The sequence below is a fragment of the Dipodomys merriami genome, unplaced genomic scaffold, assembly GCF_024711535.1.
Source record: "Dipodomys merriami isolate MVZ:Mamm:240054 unplaced genomic scaffold, mDipMer1.0.p SCAF_177, whole genome shotgun sequence".
Classification (NCBI taxonomy): Eukaryota; Metazoa; Chordata; class Mammalia; order Rodentia; family Heteromyidae; genus Dipodomys; species Dipodomys merriami.
Genome location: NW_027203126.1, coordinates 378,641 through 403,989, shown reverse-complemented (window position 1 = coordinate 403,989; position 25,349 = coordinate 378,641). Strand labels below are relative to the sequence as shown.

The 25,349-nt window shown below is 51.7% G+C and overlaps 2 protein-coding genes across 3 annotated transcripts in view; one reads left to right on the top strand and one right to left on the bottom strand.

The window, feature by feature from the left end:
- The window catches only part of LOC138829828 (BTB/POZ domain-containing adapter for CUL3-mediated RhoA degradation protein 3), a 29,709-nt gene extending 10,941 nt beyond the window's left edge, over positions 1-18,768 (top strand). Inside the window, exons 3-7 of one of the 2 annotated variants that reach the window (XM_070026363.1) lie at positions 5,468-5,637; positions 8,906-8,992; positions 9,274-9,326; positions 11,191-11,386; positions 16,219-18,768. In XM_070026363.1, the coding sequence (XP_069882464.1) occupies positions 5,468-5,637; positions 8,906-8,992; positions 9,274-9,326; positions 11,191-11,386; positions 16,219-16,443 (731 nt within the window). In that variant the 3' untranslated portion in view covers positions 16,444-18,768. Of the gene's footprint in view, positions 1-5,467; positions 5,638-8,902; positions 8,993-9,273; positions 9,327-11,190; positions 11,387-16,218 lie in introns of both variants that reach the window. The other variant, XM_070026362.1, reaches the window with a different exon arrangement.
- LOC138829827 (unconventional myosin-Ih-like) overlaps positions 18,757-25,349 on the bottom strand; it is a 31,529-nt gene continuing 24,936 nt past the window's right edge. The window contains exons 23-32 of the mRNA XM_070026361.1: positions 23,943-24,027; positions 23,263-23,422; positions 22,781-22,864; positions 22,084-22,177; positions 21,862-21,917; positions 21,110-21,245; positions 20,917-20,987; positions 20,738-20,832; positions 19,881-19,980; positions 18,757-19,313 (exon numbers count right to left, since the gene is read on the bottom strand). Of these exons, the coding sequence (XP_069882462.1) occupies positions 19,290-19,313; positions 19,881-19,980; positions 20,738-20,832; positions 20,917-20,987; positions 21,110-21,245; positions 21,862-21,917; positions 22,084-22,177; positions 22,781-22,864; positions 23,263-23,422; positions 23,943-24,027 (905 nt within the window). The 3' untranslated portion in view covers positions 18,757-19,289. The remainder of the gene's footprint in view (positions 19,314-19,880; positions 19,981-20,737; positions 20,833-20,916; positions 20,988-21,109; positions 21,246-21,861; positions 21,918-22,083; positions 22,178-22,780; positions 22,865-23,262; positions 23,423-23,942; positions 24,028-25,349) is intronic.

The following is a 25,349-nucleotide window of genomic DNA, read 5'->3' as shown; positions in this document are numbered from 1 at the left end:
GGGGCTTGAATTCAGGCCCTGGGTTCTGTCCTTGAGCTGTTTTTGCTCAAGCTTTTTTGCTCTATCACTTGACCCCTGCCTCCACTCCTAGCTTTCTGCCTGAGCCGGCTTCAAACCACAATCCTCAGACCTCAGCCTGCCGAGTAGCTAGGATGTCAGGCGTGAGCCACCAAGGCTGGGTAATGCTAGAATTTGTACCCAACCCCTGTCAACATCGTGGTTAGGGGACAGGGAAGGTGGCTCAGCGGTAGAGTGCTTGCCTTGCATGCATGAGGCCCTGGGTTCGATTCCTCAGCACCACATAAGCAGAAAAAGCTGGAAGTGGTGCTGTGGCTCAAGTGGTAGAGTGCTAGCCTTGAGCTGAAGAACTGAGGGACAGTTCCCAGGCCTAGAGTTCAGGCCCCACGACTGACAAAAACAACAACAAAAACCATCATGGTTAGTTCCATAGATTGTTTGAAATAAGAATTAGAATCCCCTTCAGCACTGGCTTGGAGTTTTTCCTGTAGCTTCTCCCCCTTGCATGGTTTCAGGTTGCTGGATAATCCTTTCAAAATTAGAGAGTACATAAGCTAGATCAAAGAAGAGTCATTCTTTTTATGATAAGCACACTCCCCTCAAACCACTCAGAGCAGGCATAAAGCATGGCCTATCTTGTACCTTGCCTGTTGCCTCTGTCCCTTCCCGGGGTGTATCCTAGTCTGACTTGGGGGTTATGAGTGATCTTGTCACTCAAAGACTTCGATACTAGGGCCTGGGTCTCAGCCCAGAGAGGCAGGTGTGCAGGCGCCTCTGGTCCTTAAGAGCTTGCCAGGTGTGCAGCGTGCAGCCAGGACTAGGGACCTCCAAAGTGGACCTTTCTAGGTATTGTCTGCCACAGCTGTGTGTTTCCCTGAACCATGTCCTGGTGCTATGTCTTTGAACATTTCGTAAGTAGTTCTATATTGTGTGCATTCTTTGCTTATTTAGCATGGTGCTTGTGACTTGAAACCATGAATACATAGCTCTAGCTTGGTAGCATTCCATTCTAGAAGCACATTGCCTCTGAGGGAGTCATGCATGATTCCTGGCCAGATGGGTAGTTTCCAGTGGGCCTATTGGGAACGCTAACCTTCCTGAATGCCTTCCCTGTACCCATGTGAGTTTCTCTAAGGCACTGATTCCCAACCTTTGCCGCACCATGGTGCATACAGCAGACCCTATTTCGTTAAGTGAGGAGACTTGGGACCAGGTCCCACCCTGCCACCTCGGGGTGCAGCATTAGGGTTTTACCTCCAGCCTCTTACTTCCTGAATGCCGCACTGGTTTATTCCCAACAGGCCCCCGGGGCACAGCATCTTCCAGGACCCCTCCCCCACCTCCCCCTTCGTCAGCTTACATGCACACAGTGGTCTAGGTTTTTGTTAGTATTGGGTGCTGTCAAATTTTTTTTAACTATTGCCAAGCCTTTGGTTACCCTGTCATACTCTGGACTTTTATTTTCTCCCTACTTTTTCTGCTATACTAAAATAAATCCTTGCTAAAACTTTCAAAGCAACAGTAATGACAACAAAATCATATGGTCTGGCTTTATGTCTTGCTCCCTAATTTCTAATGTGCTGAGCATCTTTTTATGGTTATTGGTTTGGGTCTCATCTTTAACTGCTCGGCGGCATTTTGTTTGTACATTTCCTTTATTTGCTTCTTGCTTTGCAGAAGTGCACAGTCTGGATCCTATTTCTTTGTGGTTCTGTGTTGCAGATACATTTTCCCAGTCTGATTTTTTTTTTTTTTTTTTTTTTTTTTTGCCAGTACCAGGGCTAGAACTGAGGGCCACAGGCTCTCAGCTTTCTCACTGACTGGTGCTGGTACTCTTAGCACTTGAGTCTAGCTTCTTTGCTAGCTAATTGGCTGTTGAATCTCTCAGCGACTTACTGTCTTGGACTTGCCTTCAAACTGTGATCCTCAGATCTCAGCCTCCTGAATAGCTAGGATTATAAACATGTGCGGGCACCCCCCCTCTTCCTCTCCCCCCTCTCTCTCTCACCTAGAGAACAGTTGGTAGTGTCTAAAGATATTTTTGGTTGTTACAACTTGGGGGTGAGCATTACGAGTCCAGGAGTGCTGCTAAATCACCTGTGGAAATCCCTCATGACAAAGCTATCTGGTGTAAAATGTCTACAGTCTTGGGTCAGAGATCCCGACCTAGAGACTGAGACTCAGGAATGAGACAGATTCCTCAGAATTGCCTTCTTAACGAGTATTTCAGGTCACTTTAAAGATCAGGCAAGTTCATACACAGTTATAAGTAACTTAGTATGACAAGGAAAGGCCTGCAGACGCTCCCTGGAACGAGGATAGAAGGAAAAGGACATCTGGACATCCCCAGAGAGGAAATAAGTGGTGTGTTTGCATGGCTGGCAGGAGGTGAGCCTAGTGGTCCAACCCCCAGAGCACCCTTCACCCCTGAAGCCCCCACTCCTGCTCTGTTCTCAGCAGGAATGGTGAGATGCCCAAGACTGGCCTGTGGTGCTATGTGCCATCTGTACACTCACCTTCTAGCTTTGTGTCAGCCCTTTCTTGAGGCCATTTTGGAGGCTGCTGGACAGAGAGGTCGAGTAAAGTACTGCTGCAGGTGCAAGTATGTGGCAGAGCTAGTTTGTCAACACTGGCCCCAGCTCTCAGGCCCTGCGGTGCTGCGGGAGCCCTGTGCCTGCCCTGCAATGGCCGAGGGCTCCTTGGCAGTGGGAGGCCCCCCCCTCCCCCCAGCATGGAGCGCTTGACGTTCTGTTGCTGCCCTACATTACATGCAGACGTCGTGCAGTTTCTCAGGGATAGATTCCTGCTTTGAAAGCAACCAAAATATTTTAACTTCTGAATAAGTGAAACCTCATGGAGAGAGTGGCCTGCGCCTTTGCCCTTATTTGTCCAAAGTATGATTCCTTCACCACAAGCATTTCCTGGACACATTCTTGAGCTGGAGCCCAGTGTCACCATCCTCCTATTCCTTTATGAAGACTCTGGGCTGTCGCCTGGAGTCCCCACCCCCTCCCCCAGCTTGACTTCTGCCTGTACCGAAGGCAGGACATGGACCAGAGGTGACTCGGTCACCATTTTTCTTTTTCTTTCTTTGTAGGTCATGGGGCTTGAACTCTGGGCCTGGGCACCTGCCTTGAGCTGAAGAGCTTGAGCCACAGCACTACTTCCGGTTTTCTGGTGGTTAATTGGAGATGAAAGTCTTCCAGACTTTCCTGCCTGGGCTGGCTTTGAACTGCGGTCATCAGATCTCAGCCTCCTGAGTAGCTAGGATGACAGGTGTGAGCCACTGGTGCCCAGCTAGTCACCATTTTTCTTAAAGGCTAGGTTTCTTATTGCTGGTGGTCCTGCCCTCCCTGACTTGGGCATATCATTGAGTTTCTGTGAGACCCTTTTATTTGCTGAACTGCAGAAATGATCCTCCCTCAAAAGCACAGCAGGGAAGCAAACAACTGTCTTTTCACCCCTCAGCACCCTCTGGGGAGCCCAGGCTGCACGCTGTGGTCTGAAGGCCAACTTCAACCTGCATGTGCATTTTAGTGGCTCTATGATGGATTGGTGAAATTTTAAATCAGTTTACCATCCTATAAAGATGAGATTCACAGAAAATCTTGAGTTTCAGGCTGGAAGGTGCATGCATGAGGCCCTGGGATCAATTCCTCAGCACCACATAAGCAGAAAAAGCTGTAAGTGGCTCTGTGGCTCAAGTGGTAGAGAGCTAGCCTTGGGCTGAAGAGCTGAGGGACAGTGCCCAGGCCCAGTGTTCAGGCCCCACGAACGACAAAAAAAAAAAAAAAAAGGAAAAAAGAAAATGTGAGTTTCTGCCATTGCTTGGAATGTCAGAATTCAGACAGACCTGGCCCACATTCCTATCCAGCCACTTGTGGTTGGGGGATGGGGGACATCCCTGGGGGCAGGGCATGCTCCCCAGCCAGCCTCCTCCTCCGTCCGTCCAGACTCACTCACTCCTGCATGCTACTTCGGTGGGCAGCTGAGTTGGGCAAGATGTTAAGTCTGGATTTCATTGTGTCAGATGTGGAAAGCAGTCAGGAAGGAGAACATCTGGAGGTCATTGTCAGGGTACTGTGATCTCCCAGGCCTGTGAAGGCCTCTTCCTTCCGTGCAGCCAGGGTTGGACACGCCCAGTCCAGCATTCTTCTTCCTGCAGGGATCAGGAAGCCAGAGCAGGAGGCAGGGGTAGTGCTCAGAGGAAGGCCGCACAGACTCAGAGAAGAACGGACACATGGCTTCTTAGCAACCCCATTGTGATGGCTGTAAAGGAGAAAGCCGGAAAGGCCAGGCAGTGAGGACTGGCGATGGAGCAAGACGGGGTAGGGGGAGGTGGCCAGGCTGCGACTAGGCACATGAAGAAGGTACATGTGCTGCTCTTGACCCAGCGGCCCAGGGCTCCAAGGCGTGCCCAAGTCCCACCTTCTTCAAGTTGGGAGTCAGGGAAGAAAAGAGCAAGCAAGGGGTCACAGGAGACACTGGAGCTCCTTGCCCAGGGCACTGTGCTGGTCAGGAAGGTCGAGGCTTGCCCATCGGCTCGACTTCTATGTCCAACTTTCCATTTTCTTTCTTTTTTTTTTTTTCCCACCAGTCCTGGGGCTTGAACTCAGGGTCTGGGCACTGTCCCTGAGCTTCCTTTGCTCAAGGTTAGCACTCTACCACTTAAGGGAAAGTGCCACTTCTGGCTTTTTCTGTGTATGTGGTACTGAGGAATCGAACCCAGGGCTTTGTGCATGCTAGGCAAACACTGTACCACCAAGCCACATTCTCGGCCCATCTTCCCATTTTCTGTTGAGGTTGCTGGTCTTCACTCCCCTTCTGCCTCTTCCCAGGCCTGGCTCCTCCAAATACCCTATCTGGTGAATTGCATTGTGGGAGAGGAATTGAAACCCTTCTGCAGTCTAGTTCAGGCACCATTGACCAGGGGAGACAGAGATGAGTCCCCTGACCCCTCTCCTCAACTGCTTCTGGCCAGCAGCCAGGATATTTTCCTGCATCTAATAAACCAGGTCCCGCCTTCCCATGTTGACTGAGGGGCTGGTGGCAGGGTTTTTGGTCTTCATGCTGCCACTAGGCAGGAAGTGTCCAGGCAGGTGACGTCATGTGCTGGTACTGTGGAGCCTGAGGTGGCAGGCTGAGGACAAGGCTGGGCTCCCTCCTTCTCAGCTGTGAGGGTGAGCATGGCAGTGTGCTTTTGGGGGCGTAGCCTTTCCCCTGGGGGTGTTTAAGGACACTGCAGACATGCCTTTAGGCCTGGTGGTGGAGCTGGACTTGGTGGTGTGTCCAGCCCCCCAGGACCTGTAGGCTATGGGTCTGGTCTGGACATAGACAATATGGGGGTGCACCTGCTCTCCCCTGGAAGGAGGGGTGAGTTAGGAGACAGCCTCGGGTGTACCACGTGCCTCCACAGAGGGCACCGTGTAACTAGCTCCTTCCCCCGCAGGCTGGATCCTCATTGACCGCTGTGGGAAGCACTTCGGGACGATACTCAACTACCTTCGGGACGGGGCCGTGCCGCTGCCCGAGAGTCGCCGGGAGATCGAGGAGCTGCTAGCAGAAGCCAAGTATTACCTCGTCCAGGGCCTGCTGGAAGAGTGCCAGGCGGCACTACAAGTAGGCACCCCTTTCCTCCACGTGGAGGACCACCATGCACACTTCCTCTCCTCGTTCCTCTTTGCAAAGCGAGAGTGAGCGTACCTCACATTCGCAGTCCTGGAGACTGTCTTCTGGCCAGAGTTAAAGTAGGGACTCCCTAAGAATAACTGTACTACTGGAGAGTCCGAATGCAGTGGGTGGCACTCTTTCCATCTTGTTGGGATGTGGCATTGGACCCATTTTATCCAGGGGGTGCCCTAGTCTACCTCTGCTGGGACACTGTGGGTTGAGGGGTACGGAAGGCTTTTAGAAAAGCTCCTGACTGCTGCTGTCCTCAGCCCCCGTGTTGTTGGGTCCTCTCCTGTGGATGTCGAAGTCCTTGATGAGTGACTCACGGGGCGGAGACTTGGGGCAGAGTAATGGCTCCCTGCGGACGGTGCAGACAGCTCTCCTCAGCTGGACCCACGAGGAGGCCACTGGGGTCAGGTCTGGTGACAGTGCAGTCCTGCAAGGCCGTGCCTCTAAACGTCACCTGCAGCCGCTCACTGTGGGCCAGGCTCCCACACGGTGCAGAACCAGAAAAGGCCCTTTGGCTGCTGCAGAGCCTCAGTTTGTATATGTGTGGTACTCGATTGTGCCTTCCCCAGGCCACGCAGGGCTGTGTCCGGCCCTCAGCTGGAGCAGTGCCCATTGTGTCAAGCTCCTGGAGGCACTGGCCTTACCCTGTACCACCTCTGCCTGCGGAACTGTGGACCACCATAAATCTAATCTAGGGTTGCAGCCTTCCCCTCATCCTTTAAGTTATGTCTGCAGGGAGTCAGATGGTGTCGCAGGAACACCACCACACCCCTCCCAGCCAACCTCACCCACGCAGGATCTTGTAGCCACTTTACTGTGATTTCCCCAGAGCTGCTTGTGCTGCTGTTTACTGACTCTCCCATTTCTGATGTTGTCTACTGGCATTACTGTAAACAGATGAGTTTGCATTCTTGTCCCTTCCCCCCAGTTAAGCTGTATCAGTTTGCATTATGATTGTACATCTGGTTGGCAGTTCAGCCTGGGGCGATTTCATTTGCTTGATTTCTAAGCATATACCCCCCCCCCCAAGTTCAGTCCCTCTGTTCTCAGTAAGAGAGTCAGTCTCACATTGGATGGTCTCTTCTCCACCGGGTTCTATTTCTGTAAGACCTCCATCTGCCTCTAGAGCTGATTCCAGCTTCTCTCACGTAGCCTTTGTCTTCTGCTTTCTGAGTTTTATCTTTTCAACCCTTCTGGGTCATATTTCATTTTTGCTATTACGTTTCTACTTTCGAAGAGCTGTCTTGCTCTCTGAAAGCTACAGTTGTTTCAGAGGCTACCTGTCTACCCTCTTTGCGTCCTCCCTCTCTGTCAGCTGGAAGGATGTGAGGTTTACTTGCTGCCCCTCTCAGTCTGACTCGTCTTGGACTTTTTCTGTTCTTTGTGCTGGCTTCTGTCAGCTTCTCTTGAGTCGTAAGATTGGTGCACTGCGGTGTGTGAGCAGTCCTTGTCGTCCCATGGGTGTTGTGGTTGGGTGGTAGGCCAGCTTTCTCACTGCAGATCCCACACGTCTGAACCTGTAATCCAGTTTTTAGTGGATAGATCCTGCCTACCAGAAGTCTGGACGGGGTGGCACACACTGCTGTCCAGCTCCTCGGGAGGTGGAGGCAGGACAATTTCAAGTTCCAGGCCAGCCAGGCTACCTAGCCAGACCCTGCTCCCAAGAAATGCCCCACAGCCTTCTGGGGGCTGGGGTGGGGCGGAAGCATGTGACTGGCCCCCTGGAGCGCGAGTAGAGGAAGAGCCAGAACAGATGTTCATTTAACCACCCGCTTTCCAGAATAGTGACTTGGCCCTGTCCTCTGCTGTTCAAGCCCCTCCAGGAAAGGAGAGGTGGGGGCCAGTGGAGAGAGGGGATGGATGGATGGGTCTGGGGTCTCCATTGCTCACTGACGGGAAGCCAGGCTCTGCTCTTTGCCTGTACCCCACGGCACAGGAGCTTTCCCTGAGCACTCTGCAGCCTCCTCCCTGCCCACCAGCATGGGTGTCTGCTGTCCATCCCTTCGGTCAGCACTCAGCCTGCATCAGCTTTCCAGCCTCCAAGCCTGTGTTTGTTGACAATGATGTTGTCGTCATGTAAGGGTTTGAACTCCGAGCCTGCTCTTGCTCTCTTGGCAGTCTCCCCCTTGAGTCATGCCTCCAGCTCTGCTTTTTTTCTGTGCTGGTCCTGGGGCTTAAACTCAGGGCCCCAGTACTGTCCCTGAGTTTTTTGCTCAAGGCCTAGCACTCTGTTACTTGAGCCACAGCTCCACTTCTGGCTTTTTTATTTTTTAGTGGTTATCTGGAGATGAGTCTCACAGACTTCACTGACTACACTGGTTTTGAACCGTGATCTCAGATCTCAGAATCAGATCTCAGCCTCCTGAATAGCTAGGATTACGGGTCTGAGCCACCGATGCCCAGCTCAGCTCAGATTTTTGCTAGTTATTTTGGAGATAGTCTTCAGACTTTTCTACCCTGGCTAGTCTCAAACCTTGATCCTCCAGATCTCAGCCACTTGAGTAGCTAGGATTATTGGTATGAGCCACTGACAAACAGGTAGCCTCCTAGTTTGATGCTTTTTGTCTGCTGAGCTCACCTGTCTCATTCTTCTTCCTTATTCCTCTGTGGTCATAGGGCTTATAGGAGCCCTTGGTGAAACTAGGCTTCTCTCTACATTGAGAGCTTAGTTTTAGTGGCTTCTTGGGTGGAGAGCTGCATCATCATTGTTAGTGCTTGCTGAGCCTCTGGTGTGGAATGGCCCTAGACACCAAGCATGCTCCTCCTGCCGTGACTGCCCCACCTTTCTTGCAAGCCTGTTGTCTGCCAGGCCGGCTGAAAAGCTCCCTCTCTCCCCCCAGCACACCTCACAAGGCAGACCACCTAGGCTGAGAGAGAGAGAGAGAGAGAGAGAGAGAGAGAGAGAGAGAGAGAGAGAGAGAGAGAGAGAGAGAGAGAGAGAGTGAGTGTGTGTGTGTGTGTGTGTGTTGTCAGTTGTGGGGCTTGAACTCTGGGCCTGGGCGCTGTCCCTCAGCTCTTCAGCTCAAGGCTAGTGCTCTACCACTTGAGTCACAGCACCACTTCCCATTTTCTAGTAGTTTATTGGAGATAAAACTTTACTGTCCGGGCTGGCTTTGAACTGCAATCCTCAGATCTCAGCCTCCTGAATAGCTAGGATTACAGGCGTGAGCCACTGGCGCCTGGCTGAAAGTATGTTTTGTTCCAGCAGAACAAAGACACTTACGAGCCATTCTGCAAGGTTCCTGTCATCACTTCATCCAAAGAGGAACAAAAACTTATAGCCACCTCCAACAAGGTATGTCGGAGGCGCCTGTGGGGTTTCCTTTGCTACCAGACACAGAGATGTGAGTTTTGAGACAGAAGCATGTGAAACTGCCACCGCCAGGCCTGAGCAGGAAACGACAGCTTGCCCTTGGGCCTGGCCGGCTCCCTCCCCTCCCCCGCCAGCAAGCTGTGCTTGTAGCCATGGCCACCTCTGCTCTTGGCAGGGCCCCAGCACTCTGGAAAACCCTCAGCTCATTGCACCTGCACGCTGAGTAACTTTTTTTTTTTTTTTTTTTTTTTAACAACCCACAGCCAGCCGTGAAGTTGCTCTACAACAGAAGTAACAACAAATACTCGTATACCAGGTAAGGAGTCCGCCACCACACAGGCCTCACTGGCTGGCTAGGAACCATATCACACACTCACACCAGCCAGGCCCAGCTGCAAGTTCCCTTCAGCACCTCCGGACTAGGCACACAGAGAGGTAGCTAGAACTTGAAGGCCACAGTGCTCTAGAACCTGCCTTTCTAAACCAGTGACAAAGTTATACAACCATCGCTTCTTTGTAATTTTAGAATATTTTCATCACCACCAAAAGAAACTCTTTGCCCATTAGTAGCCACTTGTCCCACAAGCTTGGGTAGGCATTAATCTGCATTTTCTCTGTAGATATGTATTTTGTGGACATTCCACATGAATGGAATTACATAACGTATGCCCTCTTGTGACCAGTCTCCTTCACTTAGCATACTATTCCCCAGGGTCCATTCATGTTGTAGCACCCATCAGAACTGTATTCCTTTTTTTTTGTCGGTCGTGGGGCTTGAACTCTGGGCCTGGGCGCTGTCCCTCAGCTCTTCAGCTCAAGGCGAGCGCTCTACCACTTGAGCTACAGCGCCACTTCCGGTTTTCTGGTGGTTTTATTGGAGATAGGAGTCTCACGGTCTTTCCTGCCCAGGCTGGCTTTGAACCGCGATCCTCAGATCTCAGCCTCCTGAGTAGCTAGGATTACAGGCGTGAGCCACCAGCGCCCGGCTAGAACTGTATTCCTTTTTTATGGCCAAATAATACTCCATTGTGTAGCTCGTCCACATTTTGCTTACCCTTTTGTAGCCATGAGTAATTTCTGCCTTTAGCTATTGTCTTGTTTTTTCCTTCCTTCCTTCCTTCCTTCCTTCCTTCCTTCCTTCCTTCCTTTCTTCCCCTCCCTCCCTCCCTCCCTTCCTCCCTCCCTCCCTTTCCTTCCTTCCTTCCCCTCTCTCTTTCTTATTCTCTCTCTCTTTCTTTTCTCTTTCTTTCTTTCTTTTTGTCAGTCTTTAGGCTTGAACTCTGGGAGCAGTCCCTGAGATCTTAAGCTCAAGGTGCATACTCTACCACTTGAGCCATAGTGCCACTTCTGGTTTTGGAGTAGTTCATTGGAGATAAGTGTCTCACAGGGTCTTTTCTTCCCGGGCTGGCTTCGAGCTGTGATCCTCAGATCTCAGCCTCCTGAGTAGCTAGGATTATAGGTGTGAGCCACTGGTGCCTGGCTGCCTTTAGCTATTTTGAAAAGTGCCGCTATGCACGTATGTGTGCAAGATTGGTGGGCATGTCTTTCCATTTGTCTTAGCTAGGAGTGAGATTTTTCTGGATCCCATGATAATTGAGTTTAGTCACTGTGGGCTTGTCAAACTCTTTTCCAAAGTTGCTGCTCCATTGCACAATGCCACCACAGCATCTGGAGATACGTACATACCTTGTGGATCTCCTGGGAGCATGGGGCTGTGAGTGAGGGTTGGAGATTGGGAGCAGGAGGGGCTGCAGGGATGGACGAGTGATGTAATGAAGTGGTTGAAGACCTGTAATCTGTCCTAGAATCCAAAGTGTCCCTTGAGCAGCACGGTTCTGCCCCGTGTGTGTGGCGGCGGTGGGGGGGGGGAGTGATCCCCACCACTGGTCCTGTGCCCGGAAGCCCTGCATCTCAGCATCTTGCCTCCAGCTGGGTAGGGCAAGCGTAATGGGGCTCAAGCACGCTGGTTAGGAGCACAAGCTTGGGGGCCAGAGCTGTCTGTTCTGAGACCCAGGCCTCGGACAGTCGCTGGATTTTTCTGGCCTCCCATTCTCCTTGGAGCGAAGAAGGAAAGTGCCTTTCTGTTGTCATTAGCATGAGCGGAAGTGAGACAGGAGAGGGAACCTGGTAGGGCGTTTCATGCACAGCTGTGGTCACTTCATGGTATGCTCTTTTTGCAGCAATTCTGACGACAATATGTTGAAAAACATTGAACTGTTTGATAAGCTGTCTCTGCGCTTCAACGGAAGGGTCCTGTTCATAAAGGACGTCATTGGGGATGAGATCTGCTGCTGGTCTTTTTATGGTCAGGGCCGCAAGATCGCCGAAGTCTGTTGTACTTCCATTGTCTATGCCACCGAGAAGAAGCAGACCAAGGTAAGAGGCCGGAGAGCGCGGTGCCTCGTGGCCACTCTGCAGGTCTGCACACAGCCTCTTCCCACTCATGAGGAAGCCCTAAAAATGCTTTCCTGGCCCATTGTGCTTGCTCACGTGAGACCCTGGAAAGTAGTCACTGTAGATCTTGGAGAAGAGTCTGGTGTTCCCTCCTGATGCCCAGCAAGTGGAGACAGCCATGCCACGGCCCGGTCACTTTGCTGTACATGTGGTCTGAGATTTAGTCTTGTGCCTGTATGTGTTCAGCTACAGTGTTGTCTTCCTCTGGTCATTCTGACAGCGCTGGTGCTGTTTTTCCTCCTCCTCCAGGAGACAGCGCTGGTCCATCCCATGCCCTCCAAGATCTTGACTTACTAGTCACCACTTACTACATACTTGCTGCCTGTCTGTCCTGCTCTTGCCCACTACCTAGAGCTGCCCTCCAATCCCAGGGCCTGTGTGTGTGCCCTCTTGGCTTTCCTTCCAGCCACATTCAACTCCCTGGATGAACTGGGCTCTGGATTTTCCTTCTTCATGTCATCTTCTCCAAACCTGCACTTTTTTTTTAGTGCCAGTCCTGGGGCTTGAACTCAGGGCCTGGGTGCTGGTAAGCTTTTGCGCTCAAAGCTAGCACTTTGCCACTTGAGCCATAGCTCTACTTCTGGCTTTTTGTTAGTTTAATTGGAGATGAGTGTCTCATGGAATTTCCTGCCAGGGCTGGCTTTGAACTAGAATCCTCAGATCTCAGCCTCCTGAGTAGATAACATTACAGGTGTGAGCTACCAGTGCCTGGCTCAGATCAGCACTCTTGACCTCTCCCTTCACTTCCCCTGACAAGCCATTCTGCAAAGATAGATCATGCAGCAGAGTACTGTGAGAGATCTGCTCTGCTGTTATTTGAACTTCAGATCTTCCACTTGAAGAGCCCTTGTCTTCTCTTTAGGCCTTCTGCCCTTGCGCTATGAGTGACACCCCTTCCCTTTCCTTTCCCTTCCTATCCATCCCTTCCTCTTGTCCTCTTTCCCCTTCCCCCCTCCTCCCCCTCTTCCTTCTCCCTCTCCTCTGTTTGTTATACTATACTATATACCCCGTCATTTCTTTCTCAGCCTATCAAAGAGGAATCGGAGTATCTGTGACATAGAGCAGTTGTGTCACAAGTGGATTGCCATGCCTCTAGTCACCCGCATGCCAGCTGTCACTCACCTGCTCAGGTTACTATTGTGTGTGCAGCTTTGGGAGTTAACATAATTCTGTGGGATTCTGAGCCCGTCTCAAGCAAGGCCCAAATGAAAGAAGTGCAGAGGACCAAGAGAAAGGCCTTTTCCCTGGATATTATTGAAAATTTGGATCATGTGCAGAATTAGACACAGACAGCGACAGTGATCTCCACGTTCGGTCATCTAGTTTCAGTGGCCACCAGCTCACAGTGGCTCTTGCTCAGTCTGTGTCCACTTCCCCTCTCCAGCACAGTGCTGACTTGACAACTCCTATTCAGGAGATAGCCTAAACGGCCTAAACGGCAGACTTTGTTTCTTTTTCTTTTTTTTTTTGCCGGTCGTGGGGCTTGAACTGGGTTTAGGCGCTGTTCCTGCGTTCTTCAGCTCAAGGCGAGTGCTCTACTGCTTGAGCCACAGCACCACTTCTGGTTTTCTAGTGGTTTATTGGAGATAAGAGTCTCATGGAGTTTCCTGCAGGAGCTGGCTTTGAACCATGATCCTCAAATCTCAGCTTCCAGAGTAGCTAGGATTACAGGCGTGAACCATTGGCACCCGGCTCGGCAGAGATTGTTTCTAAGGGTAGCCAAGAAAGGGGAAGCACTGAGGTTCTTTCTTGTTTCAAAAACAGCAGGGAGCCAGAATTGCCTGTGCCTCACTAGCAGATGCATCATGCCTCTTGTCTCCTGTGAAGTTCTTTTTTAAGGATGTGGGTCCTCTTGTAACTAGACTCCATCTTGACATGATCTCTTTTAAAATACACTTGGGTTGTACCTTCCCTTGGATATAAAAAGGATAATCATCATGTTGACTAAGTTAAAATATCAAGATTTCCCTGGGCACCGGGCACTGGTGGCCCCACACCTATAATCCTAGCTACTCAGGAGGCTGAGATCTGAAGATGGAGGTTCAAGGCCAGCCCAGGCAGGAAAGTCCATGAGACTCTTGTCTCCAATAAAGGGGAAAACCAGAAGTGGCACTGTGGCTCAAGTGGTAGAGCGCTCTCCTTGAGCTGAAGAGATGAGGGACAGCGCCCAGGCCCAGAGTTCAAGCCCCACAACCAACAACAACAACAAAAAAAATCGAGATTCCTTATCTTTAGAGCTTAAAAAGGAGCAAAGGAATCTAGAGATGGCATGGCTTGACCTCAGCTGTGTATGGATGAGCAGATGGCTTCTAGAGCAAGTCTGCACTTGGGTTTGTGAAACCGGCGAGTGGTAGGGCCAGACTGGGCGGCCAGCCCTCCTCTTGCCTTCTCCTTTCCTGCCCATGACGGTCCAGGTGGTTGGTGTCAGAGGTGGACAGCTGCCCCTGTCTCTACCCCAAACCTCTGGGAACTGTGCTCAAGTCACTGCTTGAGTTCAGTTTCTTGAAGAGCTGACATCTTTCTTGAAACAACATCCCAAGTGCTTTACTAAATCCTTTAGGCATAATTTGTCTTTTGTGGTTAAGTTGGAAAGGGTGTGGATAGCCAGAATTAAAGTTGAAGGAGGTCTTCAACGCATGCACTATCCATTTGGTTCTTGAAACTCGGGTTCTCAGAATAGATGACAGTGGAGCCTGACTTCTGTGTTAGTGGCCTCTCCTTACTTTGGTTGAGATGGAGTTGTTTCTGTGACCTCTGCTTCATCCTCACCACCCTCACTGAGCCCTTCCTGTCAGGTGAGTGAGCGTGTGCTCTAGAATGTTCGTGTAGTTCTTTACATTGTTGTGTCTGCTCTGTATTGCTTGCTGGAATGTTTTGGGGACCTGGTCAGGTCACCCTAGCCTCAGTGTGGGCTTGGCATTAGCACACATGCGTTGACTAGCTTTGTGCACAGGGGCTGGGATTTTTGTTCTTCGTGAGCTGACTGGTTTGAACTGTGTCCTGACACCTTGATGCTCTCAGTCATGGTCTCTTCCTAAGGAAAAAGTTGGCTTTTTTTTTTTTTTTTTGGTTGGTCATGGGGCTTGAACTCTGGGCCTGGGCACTGTCCCTGCACTCTTCAGCTCAAGGCAAGCGCTCTACCACTTGAGCCACAGCGCCACTTCCCAATTTTGTAGTGCTTTATTGGAGATGAGTCTCATGGACTTTCCTGCCCAGTCTGGCTTTGAACTGCGATCCTTAGATCTCAGCCTCCTTAGTAGCTAGGATTACAGGCGTGAGCCACCGGATCCCGGCTGCATTTTTTGGTTTCTTTGCTGGCAGTTGACCCAGCTGGGTTTAGGCTGATGTTCCAGCCAGCCTTTCTGTGGTTTTTGACTCCAGTGACAAAGCTCCAGTTTTGAAAACTTTCAGACATGTCCCACCTGTGTGCCATGCTCTGGGGCAGCATCTGGAGCCATGCAATTGCTGACCCCTTTGGTCAGTACCCTTCGGAGTAGCGCAGAGCCACAGCTGGCCCAAGTCTAGGCGCTCAGTCAGCCCCTCAAGCTCCCTTTCCCCACAGTCTTCTCAGTATTTCCCAACTTCCTGGGCTCCCTCCTCTTGTTATATGGCCAGCAAGTTAGGGCTGTAGCTATGGATTCTTCGGCTTCCTTAACCTATCTCTGAGGTGGCCCAGCATGAGGCTCAGGAAAAAGCAGGAGTTCTCCCCACCCTGCTGAGACCAGGAGCCTTCTCATCCAAAAGGAACGTTTTACTCCTTCCGGCTCTGCTTGCTGCTGTGAGGTGGCTTGGGCCGAGATGGGGGTGCAAGAATGTAGAGGACAGAAAAGCCGGGGTTGCCCTCCACTGTGTATGTGTGCTTAGACACCATTGGCTCCTCCAGCCATGCGAGACTTGAGGGGTTCTCGCTGCCCTCGTGTCTGCCCACCATGCTGGCAGTGCCGAATGGCAAACGCAGCTTCTCAGATCCCTCATTGCTGTGGCGTGGTCTCTCCTGGTGGCTCTAGTGAGGAAGATGGGAGTGCTCCCTCTCTCCCTCCTGGCGTCTAAGAGAAGCGCGCCCTGGAAGGCCGAGTCTGATCCGTGTGTCATACCTGGAACACATGTGCGCCGCCCTCCTTCCATCCAGGGCTCCACAAGGAGGACAGGCAAACAGTGATTTGCCAAGGAAGGCTCGTGCCATTTCCTGAGGGCCCTCAGCGCATGCCTGCTCAGAAAGAAGGTGGTTTCGGTGTCTGTGTTCAAAGCCTGCGTGCTTTGCACACCTGTAGCCCTGCCAGTGGCGACACACCACCCATCAACATGAACTGCTGTGCATTGTCCAGTCTAATCGGGGAGTGCTCTCCAGCTTACGCCTGGGACACATGCAGGGGCCCGGGGCTACTAGGCAGCCCAAACTAGATTCGAACCTCTGACCCTCCTGCCTCAGCTTTTGTTTTCTGAAATGTGTAGTGTATATGTACAAATACTTACGTGCATGGGATTCAGGATAAAATGTGTTATCTGTAAGAAGAGACACTGGCTGGGGTGGGCAGGGGAGGGGGGGTGGGGACAGGCAGGGGACGGGGTCGGGGAGCCTTGTCTTACTGTGCCTCTTTGCTGCATTTACCACATGTAAGTATTGTGGAAATACCTGTGTTGAAAATGATAGCATCTTTCTCAGTCCTCAGGGCCCTGCTGAGCTGCGGGCTCAGGAGTGGGCGGGCCGTGGTAAATCACACTAACCCACTGCCCTCCCCCCTGTGGGGGCACAGGTGGAGTTCCCCGAAGCCCGGATTTATGAGGAGACCCTGAATATTTTGCTGTACGAGGCCCAGGACGGCCGGGGACCTGACAATGCACTCCTGGAGGCCACCGGCGGGGCAGCTGGGCGCTCCCATCACCTAGATGAGGACGAGGAACGGGAGCGAGAGCGGATCGAGCGCGTGCGGCGGATCCACATCAAGCGCCCGGACGACAGGGCCCATCTCCACCAGTGAGCAGGCTGGCAGACCAGGCACCCTCCTCCCCACCTTCCTCCCCCATGTCCCGCGCCACGGGCCCCCCCCCCCCCCCATCCTGCCCCACTCAGATCCCATGCAGGCTTCCGGCACCTTCCACCGACTGGAGCCACTTTTGTAACATGCCGGATGATGATTTTGCTATGTCTGGACAAGGTGGGTTGATTCTGTCTTGCCCGGGTGTACATACCCCTCCTGTTGAACAAGCTGTGGCTCAGGTCTCCACTTTTTGTGAGGATCCGAGGAGCCAGGCTTTCTTGGTTCTCCCAGAAAAAGTCTGAATGTGAGTGTGTGTGTGTGAGGACTTTTGTTGGCAGTATTTATTTTTGTGGGTGTTGACTCCCTGTTAGGGTTTCTCTTCTGAGTGGGGCTCTGCAGTGGGCCGACTGGAGCGGTGGGAGCCTCCTGTCCTGTGACCTTCCAGCCTCGGCAGACGGGGCCCAGGCCCTGTGCGTTCCGATGAACAGCCACAGCGCATGGCAGTGGAGTGTCTCGTCTCTTAATATCCCTTAGTGTTGCTCTGGGTCTAGTCTTCAGGAGCAGACCTTTTGCCACCCTGGCTGCCCTTTGTCTGGAACGCGCTGGAACCACATTGGCAAGAAGCAAAGCTTTCCCTGGCAGTGCATTGTCCCACTCTCCTCCTGCTCCTTCTACTCGCTGTTCGTGACCCACTGCATTCCCGAGGGTCCAAGGGTCACCTCGCAGGCTGAGCGGCCCAGGATCCACTCCTTCCCCTGCAGAAGTGGGCGCCTTGCCTCTTTGGTCAGCAATCAGATGCTTCCTCCCAGCCTGGGAGCCTGACAGGCACCAGCTCAGAGGGAGCTTGCCTATCTCGGGGCCGCTTAGCTGCTGTAAGCACCGCCCTCTCTCATCCCCTCTCGTCTTTGAGTTTCAGCAGTCGGCAGTGACTAGGCTGTGTGTGTGTGCAGATAGATACCCATGGGTCCCGATTGTATTCGTGTCTGTTTAAGGGATGTGTGAGATTGTTGGCGGGATAGATGCTGGCAGGGCACAGGTGGCCCTCGCCGAGCCTGGCTGTGCATGGTGCTCATGTAAGATGGACGTTCTCAGTTACCTACCTCCCAGATTCTTCTGCGTCTGTGTGGGAACAGAGTGAGTTGTGGCCGATGGGATGGTTGAGTAGACGACTAGGTAAAGTAGCACAGGGAGATGTGAATGTGTGTCCGGTAATGGATGGATCTGGTCTGCTTGGCCAGGGACTTGTTGTCGTTTTATACCAAAGGTATTAACATGGGCAGCCTTTGACAGGTGTATTCCAAAAAATGAGGTTCTATTTTGGAACTTTTTTTTGTTTGTTTTTGGCTTAGAGTTTGTATGCAGCAACCCTTCCGGTGACAGTGGTATGCCTTTCTTTTGTATCCAGCAGCAGAGCTACAATAAAACTTTCAATCAATCATGCCTTCCACCCAAAACCACGTATTGGGGAGACGCTTTTTAAACTGTTATGTGGGAAACTTTTATATTAATCCATTTGGGTTTTATTATAGTGCTAAGGAAAGGGAACTTACAAAACGTTGTTTCGTAAACATTTTATATTGTCGAAGTTTTAAATGCCCACCCTACCCCTTGGATTAAACTTTTTTAGAACGTTCACGTAAACATCAGTTCTGATATTTTCTGTAGGAATGGAAAGCCATTGTGTGTGAGTTGTTTTTAAATGTTTGTGTGCAAAGTAAGTTTGTAGAACAATCACATTTGTTTCAGCTTCTGAGCCTTAGGACCTGGTGTTCCTGCCAGAGCTCTCCCCTAACACTGCACCTCTAGTTGTATGTCCCTCCCCCAGGGTTAGAGCGACATAGGCTACGGTGAATAGGATTGTTAATAGACCATAAGAAACTGATTTGTCATAGGCTGGCATGAAGGGTGAAAGTCATGAAGGGTGAAAGTCATTATTTGTGAATGATCCAGGTAAAACACTGGCCTAAAATTTAGTAAAGAGTAAGGTTTTATTACAGTGTAATAGCTTACAATTAAGAGGCTGGAACAGCTGTTGGTCATGGTAATCAAGTTTTATGTTCAGAACAAGTCACCAAGTTGTGACTGCAGCCTGTATTCTCCCCGCTCCTTCCCGTGGTCACGAGCTCGTTGGCTTTGGTGCAGGTTCTAGCCCTTACCAAATGTGTGTGAACACCCACCCTCCCTGGACTGTGTGAAGTCTCGGTCACACTTCCATGAACCTTTGTCACTCCATGCCACAAAAATACCGTTGTTTTAAAAGTAGTCAGTGTGTCTCGTACAAACATTGTGGGCATATGTAAAATAAAAGTTTTACCATGCTGTGTACCAGTCTGTCTTGGGGTCTTTTCAGACATGCAGGGCTGATCCCCACCCTTGGCTTCACCACCTATGACTTCAGGGGTGGTGAAGTGATACACCATTTTCCTACAGTGTCTGAACACTGGAGTATGGAGGGGCAGTGCCCCCTGGCTAGTGACAGCCACAGTAGGGGCCGGGCTCGATTCCTTGAAATGTGTAAGTTCTGTTTATTTAAAGCAGCATTGAAGTGTTGCAGCTTTATGAGCTCTTTACCTACTGTGTTGCCCCAGCTAGTACTTTGTCATGTCTCAATGGAGAATCCGCCGCCCACCCTTTAATGACATGCGTCGGGACATCCACCCACCCGAGCACGCTGGAGGCCGGCTCCCAGAGGAGCATTTTAACAGGGATGCTGGGCTCAGATGACTTTTCCAGGTGCTGCTGGCATTCTTCCTTGAAGGTGTGGCTTCACGAGTCCTCCTTTGTGGGACCTTGCTCAGCTGGAGCACAGCTGGTGATGGTAGCGAGCGGTCAGGCGCCATCCTCCCTCAGGACTTCCTCCGCACTGACACCTGGGAAGAGCCCCCACAGCATGTTCAGCCTGAGGCAGAGGTAGGCAGACCTTGTCCCTATACCATTTTTAAGACTATAACTTGTCAACAGAAAATTCAATACCTTCAGTTTAACTTGCTCCTGAAGGAGAGACCATTATGTTACATAGTTAAAAAAATACTTTTATGTATGGGTTAAATGTATATAAATTCAGATGAGACTTGGATCTGCCTAGGTCGGCCCTGAACTCTCAGTGCTCTCATCTCAACCTCCTGAGTAGCTGCGATTACAGCCGCCTACCACTGCACCCAGTCATGGCATAAAATAGATCTGAAGGATTTCAGCCCCCTCTGCTTTTGAACAGGTCGCTTCTGGTACTGGCTGAAAACTCATCTGTGCACACCACCTGGAGGGACCAGATTCCCAGGCAGGGTCCTGGCCTGGGGTTCTTCATGACTAAGGGCAAGCCCCGGGCACGTGGGTTGCAATGTGGGAACAAGGTGGAGGATCTTTGTCATCTAGTGACAAAGGACATTGAAGACTCCCCCGCTCCTCCTTACTTTGCTGCTGCCCCCACAGCCACTCACCACTGTTAACTGCCCATTTTTGTCTTTATACACTTGTTCTTCTGGCCCGGTGTCAAAAACGATCGTACCTTCCTTCCCAGGACTGATGTAAAACTGTAAACTGAAGACAGTGACAAATTACTTCTTCCTGCAGCTTTTGGTCTGCAAAAGATACTCCCTTAGGAAAATTACGTGTGTGTATATGGATACACACACACACAGAATTTGTGCTTTACTACGTATGTATGTAATCAAAAGAAAAGCAAGGGGGTAACTTTCATACATCCGGGCATTCTCAGATCACTCTGACAGACATTCAGTTCTAGGAGCCCATTTAAGGAATGATCTGCACTGCTCATGCTAATATTCCTTCCCCCCTCCCCCAGCAGAGAGACAGCTCATTCCACAATCTTCTCTCCCATCCCCAGTCGCCTATCAGGCCGTACACCCTTGGGACAAGCAGCACCGAAGCTGCTGTTGGGTCTGAGAACAGGATGTCTGCCTGGGCCTGAGCGCCACGTCCCCTGCTTGCTTGGCTGAGAAATAGAAAAGGCAGCCAGCACTTTTAAGTTTGAATTAAATAAGGTATTCATTTCTTACGGGCTACGTGCTTTCCTTTTACATCCTTTTCCTGCTCAGTCTGTAGGCAGGTGCACACCAGTTCTCCCCTGCGCAGCCTAGAGCTCCCTAGAACATGAGTGGCGCCTTTGGAGATGGGAACTGTGGCTTCCAGAGGGCAGTGGTGAACACTGACCTCCATTTTCACTTTCTGGGAAGTAGGCGATTTTTCAGGAAAAGCAAGGGAGCCTTCCTCGCCCCTCGCTGGCGGCAGGCAGGCCCTGCCAGCGTTTGAACCCCGAGCCGATAAAGCCACTCACCTGCCTTGCACCACCTTGACGACATCGTCCTTGAGCAGCATGGTGAGTTTGGTGACTGCTTCAAACACGTGCTCACACTGCAGCACGGCGTCTCCCTGGGGAGAGGCGGAGACGGCGTGGTCAGAACTGGCGATGTGAAGAAAAACTCCCAGACAGTGGGACACGGGCCCCACAGTTACCTTTTGCTTGTGGTCCTCAGGGGAGACGTGAATGACTAAGATCCCATCACTCAGATTGCTGGTGGAGACGCCTGGAGACAGATCGAGTTAGTGTCCGGGAAGCAGGCAGCTTGATGTTAACAGAAACTCAGGGCCCAGTGGCCACGCCGACCCTGGGCGGGCAGGATCGGTCCTGCGGCTGCCTGCCCCTTACCTTTGAGTGCTGAGTAGTCTATTTTCTGCTTGATCTTGGCAAGTTCAACCACGTAAGCCGCTTTCTGGGTGAGGATGAGTTGCCTCTGCCGGGCCTTGAAGCCTTTCCTGTCATACTTGATGACCGGCACGGCGTACTGCAAGGAGCCAAGGTCACCACGAGGGGGAGGGCCACTTGGGAGCTTCCTGCTGTGCTAAGCCCCGGACCCTTCTCCCCTGTCCCTGGGCTCTCTGTAGGGAAGATTTTGCTTCCCTGGACTTCCTGAAGTCTACCTGCCTCCAGCAGGCCTGCTCTGAGAAGAAGGCAGAGAAGAACCCATTCAAGACTAGGTGATGTGCCAACCATCTACCCTGTTCTCCAGGGAGCCACCAGCCAGTGTGGCCTTCAGGGGCGGGAGGACAGCCATTTGTTGCCGGCTGCCTCTTAAGCACCCCACCCTGTAGCCCAGATCCATACAGGACCGGAGGCACCCAGAATCTCCCAGCCGCTGTGGACACCAGCTTATTCACCCACTATCCCTCACCAACTTGGGAGTGTTGCAGGAAGAACCCATTGGCTTCACCTCTCAATTCCACAGAAAAGCAAATGTGTGTTTTTTTTAGGGTGACTGACAATCGCTTGCTGTTCTTTGAGTCTGACAGTCACCCATCATCGTCGCTAACTCCCAGAGCGGCACAGACACTGCACACAGCAAACGTTGCTCTCCACCTTGAGGGGTTCAGCCGGAGGCCAAGGACACACACACCCTGTACCTGGATTCTCTCGCTGCCAATGAGTTGTAGCACTTTAGGATTGATGTCTCCTTCATCTGTCAAGGGAACCACAACACCCGTGAGTTATCATTAAATAGCACCGAGGGGAAGTGACCTGTGCCCCTCCAGGCTGAAGCGGCCGGAAGTGCTGCAGAGCCAAACGCCTCCCCCAGCGTTTTAGAGACCGGAAGCTGCGTATACACTGGAAGACAATGAACTTACCTATGCGACTGCTGGCGAAGGGTTGCTTTAAACTTTCTACGTAGCCTTCCTTCTTTCCCCCGAAGATGTCGCTTGTAACCACCTTTTGCTGCATCTGGCAATACAGTTTGAAAGTGAAAAAAACAAAAACACGGTAGCCCTGAGACGGTCAGGGGACAGAGAAGTGTGAGGCCCGCAGTTCTGCACCCTTGTCTGGTTCACCGTAGAAACCTTGTAATGCTTTGGCGCAGAAGTCAGAACATATTCTTGGCCAAAATACTTTTAAGGACTGGTGGACCCTGGGCTTGGCAGACCTCCATCCTTGAGCTGACTGCCTGAGAGCGGGGTTTCCAGACATGGAGAGAGCGGTCAGGGGATGGCACTACAACTCACAGGTTGCCTGTTTGTGAGGGAAGTTTCTAAGAGCACCACCACATGGTTAATTCCCCCCACGCTGGCTCAGCGCCAGCTGTACAGCTCAGTCACGACAACTGATGTGCGGCTGGCCCACAAAGCCAAATGCTTTTCCTGTCAGCATCTACCTGTTGCAGAGATCTGCAAGGAAGGGTCCTTCCCCAGCAAGGGGCCTGCATCCGCTCTGTCTCCATTGTAACAGCACAGGGCTGCCGACCCTGGCTCATAGGTGGACTGGTGCGCACACACTTGTGAACTTGGTCTGTGATTGCAGGCCCGGCCCTTGCCCCTGCTGCGTCCCTACCATGGCTTTCCGCTCAGCTGTCAGCCCACGGCAGTATTTGCGAACCAGGTTCCTCACGCACATGGTCCGGAGCAGATCGGAAGCCTGTGTGGAGAACACGCTTCTTCCCCACCTGTCCCCGTGCATGCCTGGGCACAGCCATGTACAACATGAGGATTTTACAGTCAGAGCAGCTCGCCTTCCAGTCTGACTGGAGCTTTTTTCTTTCCTTTTTTTTCCTTTGAGACAGGGTCTCACCTTAAAGCCCATCCTCAAAGCCCTGGTCCTCCTGCCTTAGCCTCCCAGGAGCTGGGGTTATGCTAGGCCGAGCAAACCAGTGCTTCTCAAGCGAGAGCATGGCTTAGGGTCACCTGAGGGACTGGCTTCTTGGTGGGATTCCCAGAGCCTTTGATGGGGTGTGTCGGGGTGCCCCCCTCACAGGCCCCTGCGGTGCAGGGTGCACAGGCCGCCCGCCCCCATCACAGGGCGCCATGCAACCTTACGCTCTCCAGGATGCCCGGGGGCCGCAGCCAGCTCTTGTCCAGCACACTCCTCGGGACGTGGTACCGTAGCTTCAAGATGTAATTCTTGCGCACGAACATGATAAACTCCTCGTTGTCAGGACCGAGCGGTTTGTCACGGTGGATGAATCCCTTGATGAACCTCAAAAGCAAAGAGTGTGGCTCCACTTCCGGCCCTTTTCCTCACACCCGCGTCCTCTCACCCATCGGGAAATGAGAGTTTACAGAAACACATCAGGAAGGTTCTGCTTCACCTGCACGGCCGCTTGTGTTAACTAGCTAGACGTCATTTTCAGTTGAAAAAAAAAAAACCCATCAGCCCAAGCAGAGGTATGCTGTGAGACCGTACCTCAGCTTGCCTTGAAAACCCACCTGGGAGCCCGGGCCTGGCCTGGCTCCCCAGCACCGGTGCCCTGGGTCAGAACACTGCATGCGAACTACTGACGTGGCCCGCCATCTCCCACCCACTCCTGACATGGCCTCACGCTGCCTGTCCAGCTCTAGGAGGCTCTAGGCTTTGAACTGGCCAAGGGAAATCACAAACATACAGAGCTGTGAACCCCTGAATGGGTACATCAGGACAAAGAGAGGGGGCAGCATCCTGCAGGGCATGCCTCCCCTCCACCCCATGCCAGCCCCTCCTGCCCGGCTCCCCATCCTACCTTCTTACCACCTGCACGGCCCACCTTCTCCTCTTGATCTCCCTCCGAGCCAGGGCTCCCCGCCAGTAGGCTTCCAGTGTGGTGGCTGGAAAAAAAAGTCCACTGCTGGAATTAGGAGGTGAGCGCTAGTGCATGGAAACACAGGCGGCTTTTCCAGAAGACTCCATCTACACTCGGCACACCGCTGGTGGTGCACGCGAGGCCAGGTGCGTGGCTACAGGTTGTACCTGGGGTGCTCAGACAGCCCAACCAGGGGGACGGAACGCAAGGCACTCTGGGAAGCTGCGAGTTACTTCACGGGGGTTCCCGAGGCCTTTTTTCAGGGACTAGAGAATGCATAAATTGGGACACGCAAAGCTATTAGGTCCTGGCCTGTCTTCTCATTTTTAAGGGCTTTCAGATGTTTTGATTATTTCCATTTCTTTTTTGATGGTACTGGGGTTTGAACTTGCAGCCTTGCGTTTGCTACGCAGGTGCCCTACCATGTGAACCACACCCCAGTCTGTGGTTATTCCGATTCTTAAATGCCTTTCTTCTCCAGAGTTGCATTGTCTATTACAGAAACAGGCAACCCAAATTTCTTTTTTGTTGTTGTTGTTGGTCATGGGGCTTGAACTCAGGGCCTGGTGCTGTCCCTGAGCTCTTTGCTCAAAGTGCTCGCAGGACCACTTTGAGCCATGGAGGTTTTCTAGTTGTAATTGGAGATAAGAGTCTTTGCTTTGGAGAACTGCAGATAACTTTTTTGCCTGGACTGGCTTTGAACCGCCATCTTCAGATCTCAGTCTCCTGTACAGATAGTATTTCAGTGTGAGCCACCGGCAGCCAGCCCCAAATTTCATCCACAGAACTGAGAGAACTATACATAGGTTACTCAGGAACCAGCAAACAGTGCCTACCTGTTTATACAAATAAAGTTTTATTGCAACACATTTGTGCCCATTCATTTGCATGCTGTCTAGAGCTACTGCTGAGCTACATGAGAGACCCAAAAGTCCTAAGATATTTGCTCTTGGCCCTCTTGTAATGTAGGGGAATATATGTTCAGTGATGATCTGTAGATGGCAGGACAGGAGAAAAACAGGGCACGAGAACAAATTTGAACAGATGGGTTACAGGGGGACCCTGCCTGAGAATGATATACACGGGGCTGCAAGGTGATGACTGAAGCCTTTTAAGAAAAATTACCGGGCTGGGAATGTGGCTCAGTGGTAGAGTGCTAGCATGCACGAAGCCCTGGCTTCGATTCCTCAGTACCATGGAAACAAAAATCCAGAAGGGGCTCTGTGGCTCAAGTGGTAGAGCGCTAGCCTTGAGCAAAAGCAGCTCCGGGACAGTGCCCAGGCCCTGAGTTCAAGCCCCAGGAGAGGCCAATATATATATATTCCTGAAGTGTGGAAACACACATGG